We start from the raw sequence: 17,566 nt of genomic DNA, 5'->3' as shown, positions 1-17,566 counted from the left end.
TTCTTCATTTTCAGACAACTGAAACTTCTGACCTTCTTTCAAAGACAGCCCCTTATATAATCCATCCAACATAGTAGTTAACAGTATATGAATTACATAAGCAAGGTCCTCATCATCAAAGGCAGGATGGAGAGGCCAAGTTAAAAATCAAACTCCTGGCTACCACCACCTCCACCTGAAACACAACTGCTTTTGGGGAAACACAAATGCTTTTGGGAATGCTGTTGATGTCAGCCTTCCTGTTGCCAAACTTATAAAACAACATGCAAAGATTATCTCTTGATACCCCATAAACTGGCAATGTGTGTCTCTGCTGATCCAGAGTTCTAGGAGACAGCTAGAGTCCAAGTGGAGAAAACCTAGGCTGAATCACAGTTTAAAGCTGCTTTTAAAGTCTATTGATGACTGCAAGAAATAAATGTTTCCCAAATATAATTGGAAATTGTCAAAATCAGAGTAACTTTTCCATATTGTTAAAGAATTATTACTCTGGTAGGAGAAGAAGCTCCTCTCTGGCCTGTTGTAATCATTTTAGCAAACTTTTTTCAAAAAATTACTTTCATCTTCTCTAGCTTCAGAATTTACAGCTAATGAAATCTGAACACGGCATCACAAGCATCTATCTGCCCAGTTTTGATGGACAATAATATGAAGGTGTGGGACAAAATTTTGAAGACTTGAAACCTATCTTTCCTCCTCCTAATCCATGACTTTTGTAATTTGTAAAATATGGTCAACCATCTTTGAACATCTGTGGTCAAGACCTCAGAGAATGGTGTATTAAAGCATTTGCTCTCTGCAATTCAACTGACCTGAATAATTACAAGGTCCCTTCAGATGAACCTCTTTGGGAAAGGTAGGACAACTCCTTAAATTCTCAGTTAAAAAGAATATTCTGAACTCACATCATCCAGGATACATAATAGAGTTCAAGATATAAATTGCAAGGGCAGCAGTTTCCATACATAATGTTCCAGCAGGCTGACTGGTCGTTGTAAAGTATCTTTGGAAAACACTGGACATTATGGGTTGTGATTCTGCTCATAATTCTAAAACCTTCAGCAGTATCTGATTCAACAAAACCAACAAATACTTCTGGACCACCACAATGGATAGGAGTTGGGAATACTGCTTGACAACCATTGTGCTAGCTGATAAGTCAGTAGCACAGGATAGCACCAAGTAACTGTCATTTTCACTCATGGGAGCTAACATATGTGTTTCTGCAAAATTCTTTCTTGTCTCCAGTGTGTGTTTAAACATATTTCTGTACCGCTGGGAGCAATTAGACACTTTGGAGTGTGTGTGTGGGGTCAATGATACCCACCTCTATTTTCTCTTTTCATCAAATGCAGGAACAATAGTTCAATCCCTGGAATGAATACATGATCCACACGGTTATGGACTAGATCAGTACAAACAAACTGAAGCTTAATCAAGAGAAGATGTTAGGGAACCAACTTAGGGTTGAGGGGTTGTCTGTTTAACTGTTCAGGATAAAAGATAAATTCACAGCTTGAGAGTTCTCCTGATCCTACACCGGTTTAGACTAGGGAGCCAGATGTGATCACTTCTCTGGGACAAAGTTTGGGCTTTTTCATCTACATTGTGTATAGACTATTTGTATAGACTATTGAAAAGTGCTTTGTATAGGGCTGCATTTGAAAACAGTTCAGAAGCTTCCGTTAGTGCAGAATCTCTTTACAAAGACAGTCACATGTTGCACTCTAATTAAGACTTGCATTCTAGACTCTGGTTCAAAGTGCTTGTGAAGACTTTTAAAGTCCTGCAAGGTCTGGGGTCTGTGTCTTTTCTCACATAGCAAGACTGATGAGGCAATTACTGCTTCATATCACAAAGGATGTGAGGTCTATATGGACCCCAGATCATGTATTCTCTGCACCGTCACATCAATTTTGTGGAATCTCGGCTGCTTAGAGGCATGCTTGGCTTCTTCACCACTGGCTTTACTGCAGCTTATTAAGATGTAGCCTTTTCAGAATGGTTTTGGTGCTCGTTAGTGGCCAACATGCTGTTCTTACTGCTGTAGTGTCTCCCATTTTTCTTCTTCTGCACTTAATGACAGCAGTGTGGATTTTAGTTTGGTATTGTTATGGTTTTAGATGTTTAATTATTTCTATCATCATCTGCCCTATGTATTTTATAACTGAACACATTTTGGATGCTATTTCAGTGCCAAAGAATGTGTTGTATACGCATCTTAAACTGTACACTGAAAATGAACTGTACACTTGAATGCATAGGAGGTAATAGTGCAGAAACATTTTGTCTTTAAAAGATTAATATTAAAGGCAGTCATAGGACCAATTAACATGGTTCTTTCAAAATGCTAAAATATATTGACTTGATTAATGTGCTATGTAGGAAGAAATTTACATTAAAATGTGGAAAAACACACACATCTATGTTCATTCTAATGAGCCAGTAAAGGGCCCTTATAGATCCAAGACAAGGGCTGATAAAACAAGTCTGATAAGTAACCAACACTAGACAGTAATATTCAGATCACAAAATATATAATCAATATGTTTGATACTGAACAGTCTGTAAGGAATTAACAAAGATGTGTCCAACAAGCTACCATTGAAATTTTTAGTTCAATAGCAGGATTATTACAATTAGACCAACAGCTAATATAATTGTGGATTGTAATTACCATTAATTATTGCTGCACTGAATTTTCACCCACAAATAATTCAAGGTTAAAAAAGAGGGAAATGTTAACTGAAAGAAGCCCCTTATTAATCTTTTTCACATGGTGTTGAGAGCTGTTGCTTTCCCTGATCTGAAGTTTTTTTGTCTTAAGGTAAGAGTGTAAAGTTAAAATCTCCTGCTTGGTGAAAATGTCAGCACTTTACCTTGTAACCACTACATGTCAATCCTGCATTCCGTTTTGCCAAGACACACTTCATTCGCAGAAAAAAAGATCTTTCTATTTCATACTCTGAAAACAAAATGCAAACATTTCAATGTGCTGTTTCGCCACTTTAATGTATTTTTTTCTAGAATTACAGCAGTGAAAATAGAATCTTAATGGTTTTTAAGTGATTATATGAACATGAAAGCAATAACAGGAAGTTGCAGAGCATCATACAGCTACCTGTACACCTTTGAAAACTGTGTCAACTGCTTCATCGTTTTTATGAGGACACACAGATAGACATATTAAAATCCATGATCTCCTTTTCATAGATGCTCCATCAGAACAGCTACATGTGATGGAGTAACATACAGCAATCATATACAGAGCTACTCCAGTCTAAGCCCACTTACAGGGCAATCCCAGGAACTAGGGGTATCAGCCTCCAGGAGCAGCCTATGATCTCTCAGAATTACAACTGCTCTGCAAGGTGCTGTACTTTGGAACAAAAAAAAATCCATCTTCAAGTATAGGCTAATGAGGTCTGAAGAACTTCCTGATACTGAGAAGGAAAAAGATCTTAGGGCCATAGTAAATAGCTCAAAGAAAGTGTTGACCTTGTATGCTGTAGCAGTGAAAAAGGCAAATCTGTGTTCAGGATTATTAGGAAAGAGGTTGAAAATAAAATTGGCTATAGTCATAATGCCCCTGTACAGGTCTCTTGCTGTGGCCTTGCTTGGAATACTGCAGTTCTGGTTGTCAGTCCTCAAAAGAAACACTGCAGAGCTGGAAAAAGTACAGAAAAGGGCAACCAAGATGATTAGGGGTTTGGCGCTCTGAAGAGTCTGGAACTTTTTCGTTTAGAAAAGAGATAACGAAGAGGAGACATAATATCGGATTATTACATTATGCATGGGATAGAGGTTTATAAACTATAAATTATACAATTATGCACAGGGTAGAGTTGACAAAAGAGATTTAACATATTATTCTCTCCCTAGAGGAAAAAACCTATACCAGCAGCAGACTGTAAAAGCAGGGGCGGAGGGAAAGAAAATGGTGCCCGGGCCAAAATGGCGCTGAGCGACGTCCTGCCCTCACCCCCCACTTTCCTTTTTCAGCCAGGCCAGGCCTGACAAGGCAGGGCAGACTGAGGGGGAAAGGGGGCGGGGGTAATTTTCCACCCCCACCGGTGCACAGCACCCCCCCCCATTCCCTTACAGCTATGCCTCTGTGTAAAAGAGACCCAGTTTGGAAATATCTGAATGGTTCCTCTAGCTACGGATAAGGCAGGCATGTGGGCAAAATGCAAACAATTCAGCAAAGAAATGCAAGACCTGGTGACCCAAATGAAACAACATCATGAGAAGTGATTTGATGAAAATGACAAAAGTAAGATGTTTGAAGAGGCAGGTCTTCAGATTGGTAAATGTTTTGATTTCATCATATTTCTTAAAGACTGCATTGAGGAATTGTCATATTTGAGCAAAAATGTATGTGGTATTACTGCATGTTACTGTTGTTTTGATACAGTTGTTATGAAGAAATAAAGAGCTGAAACAAGAAAATATTCCTTTTTGTGGCAGTACTGTGTGGCAGTGAATATAATAAGTAATACTAAATGAGCTGAAATGTTATCAATAATAAAATGATAGCACTGATTTTGTTGTTGTTGTTTAGGGACTCCATCATCTTCCTAAAGGATTTTAGAAATGATCCACATGGTATTGTTTTACAGTTTCGGAGTTATCTGACCAGGATAGTGTTTCAGTCACATCACATACCTCACATATCACATATCCACAGTATATCACCTAAAAGAAAGAAAATCCAACCATTCAGGAATCATCATAGATAAGTTTGTGATAAAACCCAGCAGATTAGAAAAACAGGTTACTGTTGAAAAATTGCTCAGTTTGAATATGTGATAAACTTTTCTTTCTGTCTGTTTGAAAATCCACACTTCATTAATACGGTTCAGTCATTGAGACCGGGATACAGTCCACCCAGCAGATATTGAAGGAAACTGATGGATAAAGTGTATGATAAAGAAATGGAGCAATGTGCAACAGGTCTAAAGGGCAAAATTGTTAAAAGTTGATGGGTGGAGTAATGTTTTCAATTATCCCATTGCATGCACTTGTATAACAACACAAGAAGCGAATGTCTTTCTTGCAGAAGCAATTGATATGTCAGGAAATGTACAGCAGAATACTTACAAGAAGTGGCTGCAGAAGTTATAATAAGATGTGAACAAAAATTCAAATGTCTAGTACACAGTTTGGTCACAGTCAATGCTGCAAATGTATCCAAGATGAGAAGAAATACAGAAGAGCATGAAGAGAAAACAAAGCTAATAACATTTGGTTACAGTGCTCATTTGCTGCACCTCCTAGCCAAAGACTTCAGTGTGCCAGGAATAGACAAATGTTGTTGAAATTGCTAAATACTTCCCTAACAATAACTTTGCAGCAGCATCACTGAAAGCAATGGATGGAAAAGCTAACACTCCCACAAGATGTTAGATAGAATTCTGTAGTGGACTGTTCTGAGCAGTATGTCAAGAACTGGTCTATTCTGATTACACTTTATGAAAAAAATCGAGATAAAATAGATGGCACTCCTGCAGCTAAAATACTCAATGATGAGCTTAAGAAAAATGTTAAAGATCTGCTGAGAATCCTGAATCCCATTTTTGAAGCTTTAAACAAAATACAGAAGAACAGCTGTTCTACGGCTGATGCTGTTGAAATTTGGATGGAACCAGAGGTGGGATCCAACCAGTTCTCACCACTTCTCTAGAAGTGGTTACTAATTTTTTCTGAGTGCCGAGAAGCGGTTACTAAAGCAACCTCCCTGCCCATTAGGGACTGGAGGTGTGTGTGTGTGTGTGTGGCGCCGCCACTGTTTGAATCCAATCACCATCGGAACCTGTTATTAAAATTTTTGGATCCCACCACTGGACGGAACTGTGAGCACTTAAAAACAGAACTGGACAATGACAGAATTAAATTACAAGCATTAAAAAAAATTAATGTCTCCAGCTCATTTTCTTGCAAATATTGTCAATATCCAGTACCAAAGTCAAATTGTAAAAAGAAGTTAGGTGTGACATGGGCATTCCAGGAATCATCCATCTGTGATGCCAACGATAATAAATTTCAGAGCTAAAGGAGAACCATTCAAGAAATGCTGCTGATGTCTTAAAGATAGTCACACCAGTGAATTAGTGAAGGTCACTTATTAAGCATTTGGATCTGTTGGAATAATGGTTTCACTTTTAACAGCAGTAGCTTCTTCTGCTGCCATAGAAAAAAATATTCTCTTCCTTTGGATTCATTAATTCCAAAGTGAAAAATCATTTGAGAAACAATAAAGCACGGAAGTTTGTTCTTCTTTTCCAGATTATGAAGGAATAAGAAAATGAAGATGAAGATGATTGAGATGCAGATGACAATATTTTAAGTTTTTCATGTGTAGACTTGACTGAAAGTTTTTTTTAAAGATATGTTGTTTAACCACAACAGTTAACAAACATGGATGTTCAAGCAAATACAAGAATATATATGCTATAATGTTATTGTTTGGGTTAAATAAAACTAAATTGTTATCAAGGTAATGATTCTTTTCCTCTTTTCAATAAAGTTCAGCAGAAAGGTTGTGCAAATATGAATAATTAACCTATTAAATTAGAGATAGGTAACCTTGCAATGTCATAATTGTTTATCTACGTATTTCTAATAGTAAAACCAAATCAGTAATTTTTTGATATAACTGTAAAACTAATCTAGTTGTAAATGTTCAGATTATACCACCAAGAATGAGTCTTTTTGTAAAGAAAGTGATTTAAATAAAGTCTTCTGGATTTAAAGAAATTCAATCTATATCTCATCCACCCTGTGGGCAGTATATTTAGGATGTACAAAAGGAAATACTTGTTTACACTATAAGTATAATTAAAAGGTGCAATTTGTGTGACTACTTTTCTTCCCTTAGGATCAATTCCATATATCAGAGTATCAGGCTAATTTAATATGTGCCTAGATAAAGATTACAGAATACTCGGCAGCTGGCTGGTTTCTATTCTTGTAGGTCTATCACTACAAGCAAATGTTCCAACCATCTTGACATAGGTATTGGGAAGTATATCCTGCCACCTAGTTTTTAAGTTTAACAATTCACGCATAAATGCACTATGTACTTTAAAAAAGGCAACTGACAAGTAAAATTCTAAGTAATGTTTCTCAAATATATGTCCTGCTGCCAAATTTAATATTAACAAAACCCAAAGCTGTAATATTAACAAAAACCAAATCCACTTATTCCTTCCCATATGAGCACAGCTAGTGAGGGGAAGGGGGTGAGAGGTTATCAAAAGAAGATTGGCTTAATGTTCCATAGAGCCTTCTTCCCCTTTTCACCTCCACAGCATGCAAACATTGGCCATTATTCAGGCTGAGGTGGATGATAAAATGCTTTGAATTTGCCCAGTAATCCTGCCCTCTCCAACCCAATGTAATGACTGTGTGAATGTTCAGGAGAAGGCAGAAGAGCTGCAGAAGATGCTGTAACAAATGTCCTCAGATACATTCATTGCAATTTTAAAAAATGAATCATTTGTTTTAAATTTGTTTCTGTTCAGTGGGTCTTTTGAATGATTGCCTTCCTTTCCTTAGTGATGTAATAATAACCAACAGGATTTTAAAATAAAATATATTTGTACATTCAAATGCTTTGCTCTGTTTCACTCTTGTAAACAGGATTCATGTCATGGTACAAAAAGGAGACACTGGCACTTTATATAATAAACTTGTGTTTGTTCTTTCACACTACATGTAAATAAGATTCTTTATAAATCTGTTAAATTATATTTAGCTTTCATGCATCTCAGAATCACCCATGGGCTGATGGGATGAAATCAAATCAGTTTTCCTTGTGGCCTCTATCTCTTTTGATGAAAGATTACATAACACTTCAAGATGTTTTGTTCAGGTGGCTGGCAAATTTTTACTGAGTATCTTTCGAAACCCTGTACTTATAATTCTTCTGTAGTTCTTTACTACTTCATACCTGTAACCTTTAACTCTATATTCAAGCAACAGGACCTAAAATGTATTTCCACCAAACAATGGTAAGAGATACATTGATCCCTAATATGATTCGTAATATAAAGTTTTAAAAACAATTTGAGATAATATTTTAAAACCTTGTTACAAGCTGAAAAATGCTATTTTAATATAGCCAATACTTAACAACACTATTGGCTAGGATCCCACTTTGTCTTGCAGCTTTAGCACACTAGCTCGCTCACTCCTACACCTTCTCATCTTTTACTTGCAAACAATTACTTCATGTAAAACTACCTTGTAAGAGATGAGGATGAAGAGGCTGGTGAGCTGTTAGAACTGCTGTCATTTCATCATGGTCTGAAGGATGTATATACTCATAAATGCTATTACCAGTGAGTTCCACCTGTTGAAAAGACATTGAAAAGACATTACAACAGGGTTTTTTTTTTGTATTATTATTCTGATATATGTACATGCATATGATTTATACATGTTCATGAGACTGACTGAAGCAAAGCAGCTGTCAAACCATAATATAACCTATAGCCCACTTAGTCTGACTGTTCACCATAATGATTCAGTTGGACCATGCATGATCTGAAGAATGAACGACAGCTACACCAATTACAATATACAAAGATTTTCTTTTCCCTTAAGAATGAGCTCACTGTGAACTTCTGAGGTGATGATCAGTGTTTCTCTATTCACACAGTTATTGCTAAAGGATAAAAATGTGACAGGGAAGCCCATAGCTTTTCAAAGAGGAAACAGCATATATGCATGGTCCTTTTAAAAACTCTGAAATTGTGCCAGTCAGATATTTGGTGGAGAAAGAGAATCAGAGAATTCCGAAAAGTGAAGATTTGGTTGGTTAAAGAAAACTAGGGAATGTTGATGAATAGGTGCCACAAAGCACAAAAACCTCCATTGTCTCACTAATAGCCTCATCCAATGGGCCCACTGTTCTCATAGAGGCTTCCTGGCAGTGTGGGGAGGCCTAACATGCAAAAAAGCCTCCCCACCACCAGGAAGCCTCCATGGGGCTTAATGGAGACACCATCATTTTCAGTGGCATAAATGTAAAGCCCTGGCTGCTGGCACAACAGGGACAATGGCTGGGAGGAAACCAACTAACATCAGGTTCTCCCCCAGTCACACAGCTGCATGACCTCCACTATGCTGGTGGAGAGGGTAAAGGATGCAGACATGGCGTCCCATACCGCATCCCACTGCCAGGGAGAGCCACGGCAACTGCTTGTTGGCAGATGCATCCCCTGGAGCAAATGCCTTGGAAGAGCAAATCTGCCGGTGCAACCCCGCACCACTTCTATTGGTGGATTTGGGGGCCCCCATTAGGATGGGGCTGCATATGACTAATTGTGTATTGTTACAGTTCTTAATAATTATATATACTTTGTCTAATCTATTGTAGGAATTCCAAAAAAATTACTTGAAAGATTCAATAATGCAACTGAAATTTTCTTTGTGAATTGGGGTGGTTCACCTCTGGTGTCCTAAACACAAACTGTGCTGCAATGCCATTAGCATCCTGATTCTAAACGCAGTACATGCAAAGTAGTTTTGACCATAACCTTTCATAGTAGCTTACAAGCAGTAGTGTACTTTGCTATGTTTGGATTAAGAACTCTGCTGCCACTAGTTTAACTGGTTCCAGCTTCCCTTCAGAACCAGCCTCTTGTACCACCACCACCCCGCCAGACAATAGTTCATTTGCTCCAGTGGTGCTTGCTTCCTTTGAGAACACTCAGCAGTTATTCACTCCTGAAAAATTATTTACTCAGATGCAGCACTACATTTTTCCCAATGATGCTACCCAAAAAAAAGAGGGGGGGGTTTCACCTTCAATTGTCTTACAAGTTACCATTGAGCCCAATCATAAATGTTCTCTGTCCATGAGTTGGGGTGGGGGGTTGTCTGACACTCAGGTTTATCTTCCTTTTGAGTGAAAACATTATGTTAGGCCATTTCCGCACGGCCCCCCAGGCGCCCCCACGCCAGCAAGAATTCTGCTGGCGTGGGGGCGGAGGCCGTTCACACGCAAGCGTGCGTGCAGCCTCAGGAGAGGCCGGCGGACGACAGGCGGCTCCTCATGGAGCCGCCTCTGCCCCCTTCCCTTTCCCACTCACCTTGTCCCCATCGTTGGCCTGCTGGCCTCCGAAGCCCCGCCCACACTGCCCTCCGACCTCCAGGGGTCGGAGGACAGTGAGGGAGGGGCTTCGGAGGCCAGCAGGCTGATGACGGGGACAAGGTGAGTGGGAAAGGGAAGGGAAACAGCGTGTTCCCGGCGGTGCTGTTTGCACTGCGCCGCCGGGAAGACGCTGTTCCCTCAAAAACAACCCTTTAAAGGGTTGTTTTTTAGGGCGGCCTGACGCTGCCCTGAGGGAGGGGAAGGGCAGCCAGGTCGGCGCTGCTGCATTTCAGCAGCGCCGCCTGTGCGAACGGCGGCCTGGGGACGGCGTTTTTACCGCCCCCAGGCCGCCGTTTTTGGCCCATGTGGAAACGGCCTTAGTAAAGAAAAAAATGAAGAGGTTGTTGTTGAAAATAGAAAGGGTGTCTTTGAAGATTATTAGAAGTGATGTCTACCTACAGTAATGTTTGTAGATCCCAAAGCATGCCAACTGACAAAGAGCATGCGGACTAGAAATACTTTCTATCAAAAGTTGGCTGTTGTGACATTATGGAGAAAGCATCCCACTTCTGAAAACCAACACAGGCAAAGGAAAGAATGCTTGGTCAAAGTGGTGTATGCCCCTGACTGTTCAGGATATGATGATGTATCATGTGGATGGTGGTAGTTCAAATGAACCTTCCTATCAAGATAGAGGTGTGTGCAGAAACCTATTCATCTGTCTAATCACTCCTCAGGATACAAGATACAGGATGTTCCCCTCTTCCCCCCTTATACTGCAGAACTGCTGTCCATGCACCACAATTACAGCTCCTGATGCCACGAGTGAGTAAATGGATACAGCTGGCAATGAGATGTAACTTTTAAAAATTAACTGCATATTCAGACAAAAAATCAAAGCAAAGATGTGCACTTTAACTCATACCAAGAACACAACCCTGCAAAAATGGAAGCAAGGGTCTTCTACAAGAGAAATTAAACACATGGAAATAAAAACTTTCTTTGAATTTTTACTGAATAACCTGTAATATCTTGCAAAAATGTAAGAGAATACATTTCCTTGATAGTGAAAACATTCAACTGCCAATGATTAATATTTGTAACCATCAATTGTTGACTAAGTGTGAGTTACGAGCATTTTTCATTATGAATTATAAGCATTTTTTATATTTCAAAAGAGTTATGGAAATTGGATTACAACCTAATTCTGTTTTATCTGCTGGGAAGTAAGCCCCATTGTTCTCCCATGAACTTGCATCTAAGAAATGTTGCTTAGTTAATTTTAAAAGGAACAAATGTAGTGGTGCCCTAAAACCCAAAATGCTAACTCTTGAACAGAACAGTAGTAAACCGAGTTTTACGAGTTCTACCATAAACATATCAAATGCTTTACTGAAAAGGCCACGAGGCTGGCAAAACTCAGGAAAAATTACCCTGAATTCCATGTGAGCACTCATAAATCTGGCCCCTTTTTATTTTTTCCTAAAGCACATTTACTATAAAACTCAGGCTTTCTCTACTTTCACAGCACCTAACACTACTGCATACAATCCGAAGAACAGAATGGAAATCTAGGATTATGGCTAGATGCAAATCCTCCTTGTCAAAAAGGGTCAGCAATTGCTATTTACTGCATGACAAGAAAGCTACACTGTATTTAGCCTCCAAGTATGTCCAGGTTTTGCTGAGACTCAGCTGCCTGCTTTGGCATAGAGAAGGACTGAATTATCTTAGCCCTGTTATAGATTATGCTCCTAATTTCTAAACAAATGTTCATTCTGTAACTTTACCCCTCTAAAAGATAATTATTATATTCTGTGACAAGAAAACTGTAAATAGTTTTCTTGCAGTGAGAAACAATTCAAAGTGCTTAAAATAAAAGAAATAAATATACTAAGAATAGCCCCAAAGGGAGAACCTAATGTTACTGCAAAAAGAACTAAACAAAGAAAGAAACCAAAAAAAAAGAAAAAGAAACAAAGGAACTTTATACACTGGCAAGACAATTCCACATACAACAGAGGAACAGAAACTTGCTCCTACCTGGGATAATCCTAGATGAACAGAAGCTGTTTCTGAGATATACATTATTTTGCCATCAGATGCTACCACAAAAACAAAACCATCCAGAGTCTGTGAAAGAGAAATAAAACCTCCATATTTATAATCTGTAGTCAAATTCCTTGCGAGAAGTTGCAAGTTTCACTTAACAGAAGAACATATACCTAAAAATGAGATTACCCATATTGTTCCACCGAATATTATTATTCACTGAATATTATTACTGTATTATTATATTCAGTATAAAAAAGTTAAACCTAGCTCATTCTTCTCTTACAGATGCTAGTTTTACAATAGCAACATAGAACTTTCTCATATTGATTCTGCTTATTTTAGTACTTAGCGCAAATCTTGAGTTATGTGGTTCTTAGAGGGAAAAAACAGACCTATAAACCTTTGTTTTATGGATTAATTGGCAGAAACAGCTTATCACTATTTGCATTTTAATGATACTGTGAGTGTTATTTAAAATTATTTTTATTACTGCAAATGGCAGTAAATGGAAGATTATCTGATGCAATTCTTTTGAAAGAAAAATAAATAACTAAAACATAAAAATAAGGCACAACTTTATTTAATGAAGTCATGAATTCACATACCTTTCTGAAGAAATTCCTCCAAAGTTAAAGATACTTTTTTTACAATTATTTATACTTGTTGATTTTGTACCATAGTTTTGCATATTTTCACCAATACAAACCAAAAAAACTTAGCTCATTTTAAAATCAGTGTTCCACCTAACTCAACAAAATTTATTTTCAAGCAGTATGACCAGATCGCAAGTAATTTCCACCAAAATGCCTGGAAATTTCAGAGCTCCCCTGATTTTGATAGTAGAGGTTGTGTGCTTGTTGGGTAGGTCCTTGCCATCTGCAGTTGAAGGGACACCAGCAATTGAACTGGATCCAGAATTTGTGGAAAGAGATTGGACTCAGTATATGACAACTTCTCATTTTCCTTTCAATGGGGCCCATCTAACTGAAACAATACTTAGTTCTGACTTAAGAGCCCTATCTAAACGGGGGGATCAAAAGGGCTCATGGGAGAAGGGGTCCCTCACACTGGTACATTTGCCCTCCCAGGGGCACTTACTCTGGTGGAAGAAAGGATGCACCAACAACTGCCCATCCCACAGCTCTGCCACCTTAGAACCCAGAAGTCTGGCCTGCCTCAGGGTTAGACTGGCATCCTGTTTGGACACCAGTGTAAGAGGGGGTGGGCCAGGGTGTTTCTGAGAGTGAAGCCAACTTTAGTCGGCTCCCTCTCGGGATTGGGGACTGATAGAGTTGTGAGCACCAGCCCTTGGACTTACGCCACACTTTCTGTGGAGTATGTCCTTTCAATCCTATGGGGCTTTTTGGCAGCAGGGAGATTTCAGAGCTTTTCTGGGCTCCCTGCATAACTGAGAAGCCCCCAGGGCCTCTGAGTTTGGATGGGGCTGCCCATAAGATTGCCATAAACACTGGAGAATGGAAGTCAGGATAATTACATCTAAAAATGAAAAATAGTTCTCAGTAAGAAAGCAATTGCATTTTATATTTTTAATTCATATTTTAAGATGATGGAATAAGAGAAAAGTAACAAAGAGCTGCAGCAAGTTTAATGTTACCTGAATAAACAATATTCCAAATTATTCTCTGGTCTACTTTCACTGAATATAATTGGAACCAGGTTATACTTTGGTTTCATTTTCCCCCTTGTTCAGAACATAAACAAAACACTCTAGCAGTATTAACATGGGAACAAAATAACTACTTTTTAAAATAAAACACGGCTTTAAACATTCCTCATAAACTAGCAAACGAGTTAGCCTTCATTGGCACTTTAGAAAATCTTATCTTTAGTGGCTCTTCAACAACATATACATTTTCATTTTGCTCAAAAGTGAAAGCATACACGTTTTGAATGGATTAGTTCACTTTTGCTTTGGGTTTTAGTTTAGAGTATTTCTGAAACTCAAGGCAGAATCTTCACAATTCAGAATCACATGTTACAACATATTTAATACTCTACAAAATATTAGTTGACTGATATATTAATATGCCGTTCTGTAAGTCAAGAACATTTCCCAAGTTTTATTCATTATTGTAAAACATCTCAAGAGCAGAAGGGAAATATAAAATTTTTTTTAAAATAAAAATCATTAAGCTTTCAGCTACATGCAAAAAAATTGTTCCAAACCAGTTTCACTAACTTTGTACAAAACTTTTGGACTAATAATGAAATATCTTGAGAAGAAATACAATAAAATCTTAAATGCACAGTTGATTTTTGTAAACTCATACAGTTTCAAAATAATAGAAAGTTTTTTCCCTTAAACAAATTCACACTACTTTTCACAAAACTGACCTATAAAAGAATGTTGTGACAAAGATTAAAAACATCAATTAAAAGCCTAAATTAATTTCTGGCTCACTGAAATTACCTCAAAAATAGAACTGATTGCACAAAAAAGACAGAAATTCAAACTATTATATAGTTCATTCTACATTAGAGACATGATTAAGACACAGAAACAATTCTCATTGCACCCATTTGTCTCCAACAATTATGTACGTTTTCGAAGATTCTTCCTGCATATCTGTTTGCATACTGATATAGTTAAAGCTGCCTGAAAACCTTAACAACTGAAGTGTAAGGGAAAAAATCCAAAATTCTGTACAGATACCTGAACTGTTTAACAACTGTGACTTTAGTGGCAGTTGTGACCTGGAATCATATTGTAGAAATTCTGAAAACCAGTTTGCCAGTTTGCCATATTTCAGGCAGGCTCAAAGTTGTGTTTCTCTATAGGATCATATTCCTACCCCAGTGAACACTAAAAACAACGGACTATAATACTAGATATTTTAAAATATAATTAAAGTGTTATTAAAGAAAAAGTGGGGGGAGCCTGGGGAAAAGAATATAGACAAATATTTTTGTGGAGACTGGAGCACATACCTGTCTAACCCCTTTTCTGTGCTGTGACTCACTCAATCTGAACCAATGGAATTCAAAGCAGATCAACCACTAAGTGAACAACTGTGCCAACATCAATGGGAGATCTAAGCCAGATGTTCACCTACTACCACAAGATCCATGCACTATTTAAAAAAAATTCCTACATGAGCAATTGAGAGAGAACTGAAGTATCCCATTCGAACTGCAAGAGCGCTTTCTATAAAATAAATAAATATTTGATGCTGAAAGCCAGAGCCGAGTGAGAATTATCTATAAATGAAGAGCAATAGTATATGTATTTTGACTAACCTCAGGCTACTGGAATTTCCTGTCTATCCATACCATATGATCTATGGCCATGCTTCATATATAATATAATACACTTTCTATTGCTCATTCATTCATTGGCACCTCAAATTTTATAGTCACAGTGGTTTATGCCAATTAAAAACACCAGATTTGTCCATTAAAATGCACTGAAAGTGTCAGAGGAGCAAATGTCTGTGTTAATCATGGTGCAGTGGTTACATCAGGGGTCTGCAACCTTTTTGAGCCTGCGGGCACATTTGAAATTCTTACAGGACATGATGGGTGCAGTAACAAAATGGCTACCACAGGAGGCAGAGCTGGCCACAACATGATTGCTACAACTGAACCTCAATTACACAGTGCAGATTTTTGTGCCGTGGTGGCAGCTTCTGCTGAGAGAACATTATTAAAAATGTGCACAGCCAATCAAATGTCCAATTGTCAGTCAGAAGCCTTTCTGGGCAAAAGGTTTACCTGACCTCACCCACTTCTTAAAAATCTTTAGTGAGAACCAGAAAAGGTTTTGTGGGGTGCCATGGCACACACAGGCACCATGTTGGGGACTCCTGGGTTAGAGCGTTGCACTGGAATCTGGGAGATTCAGTTCAATTATCTCTCTACCATGGGCCATTCACACAATCTCAACCTGACTGACCTCACATGGTTGTGTGGACAAAAATGGAGAATTATGTAAGCCATCTTGGATCCCATTGTGGAGAAAGGTAGGTAAATAATTGAATATTAAACAAACAAACAAACAAACAAATAAATATCAAAGAGGTATTAACTATTGTGCATAAGTTGAGAATAGCAAAGGCTGAAACTAAACTGGACTGTATCATTGACTTTTGCTCTGGGCAGGAAACCTCATTCTTGAACAGGTAATGGGTCGTAACTCATTTTGACTCACCTACTGTGCAATCCTAAACAGTGTTATACCCTTCAAACTCCAGAGACAATTGGGAGTGGAGGGATAAAGCTGAGTTTTTATACCAAATGCAGCAAACAAACAGAAACTTAAACATCACAAACCCTACCTGAAGCAAATGTGAGCCCAGCTCCTTCGCAATGTTATCCAAGGGGCCTAATCTGCTCGGCTGCCCCCAGGCATCTCCCAAACCTGGAAAAGAATGGAGAGCGCTCAGTTAACGGTATATACAAGAGCCATAGCAAGTGGCCTCTGGGTGGTTATTCTATGCAGAAAACAGCCTGGGATTTGCGATCAAGGAAAAGACCAGGGGTTTCTTCGTCTTCTTTGCACTGCAATTATCAGGGGGTCCTTTGTGGAAAGTTAGGTGGTCTTTTCTACAAGAAAAATCAGTGTGATTATACTTGGTCTAGATCAAGTAACAGCTGAAGTCCGCCACTGAAAGAGAAAGCCTGACTGAGCTGCTTGTTCCCCAGGCTCAGCTACCATTTTAGGGCAAATCCCACACAAAGTAACAGAAGCCTCCCTGAAATTAGAGAAATGCGCCTGTTTCTCGAGCCTTCTGTGCATGGCCTCCCCCAGCCAGGCTACCCTGTTGCATAATATAAATTTCTGATCCAGGCAACTGTCCCTGCTGCTACTTTGCATGACCCTTGGCAAATTTAGCATGATTCCTTGGGGGGGGGGGCTTCTTAATATTCTGTCCTTTCTTTGTACAGTTTTTGGTTGAACGTGTTAACAAAAGCCTCATTTTTTCTTATGAAGAAATTGCCTTCACGAATTTTTCCTTCTGAAAAAGGGAGTTCCTGCCAGAAAATACCTTCACAAATTAATCTCGCCAGGCAGAGTCAAAGAGGACCCCAGTGGCTCTTCTGTTTAATCTAATCCCACCCCAATAAAGCTGAATCCCTAAGGGAAGAGCCCTGCAATTCCTGTTTCCTTGGTCCTTTAATTGGTGTTGGTTTATGCTTTAAATTGTAGGAGGCAAATGTGAATGCCCAGTTTAAAGAGATGCCATTTTTTAAAACATTTTTGACAGTTTTGACAGTATCATCTGGAAAAAAATACTCCATCCCAGTTCATGATCTGAAACTGCTGAAGATACAACACTGGACTACCAAAGTCAAGCAAGGGTTTGCAGCAAACAAAATAGTACACTCCCCAGAACTGTCTTCTCTCTCCCCCCCCCCCACTGACCCACCCACCTAAGGGTCATGCCTTGACCT

General features: G+C 38.6%; 1 protein-coding gene across 1 annotated transcript in view; it reads right to left on the bottom strand.

The window, feature by feature from the left end:
- The window catches only part of SIM2 (SIM bHLH transcription factor 2), a 58,552-nt gene that overhangs the window by 24,708 nt on the left and 16,278 nt on the right, over positions 1 to 17,566 (bottom strand). The window contains exons 2-5 of the mRNA XM_048495690.1: positions 16,450 to 16,532; positions 12,143 to 12,232; positions 8,245 to 8,353; positions 2,880 to 2,965 (exon numbers count right to left, since the gene is read on the bottom strand). Coding sequence (XP_048351647.1) covers positions 2,880 to 2,965; positions 8,245 to 8,353; positions 12,143 to 12,232; positions 16,450 to 16,532 — 368 coding nt within the window. The remainder of the gene's footprint in view (positions 1 to 2,879; positions 2,966 to 8,244; positions 8,354 to 12,142; positions 12,233 to 16,449; positions 16,533 to 17,566) is intronic.

Source organism: Sphaerodactylus townsendi, linkage group LG04, assembly GCF_021028975.2.
Source record: "Sphaerodactylus townsendi isolate TG3544 linkage group LG04, MPM_Stown_v2.3, whole genome shotgun sequence".
NCBI lineage: Eukaryota > Metazoa > Chordata > Lepidosauria > Squamata > Sphaerodactylidae > Sphaerodactylus > Sphaerodactylus townsendi.
Note: the sequence above shows the minus strand (reverse complement) of the source record. Positions and strands in the feature narration are given on the sequence as shown.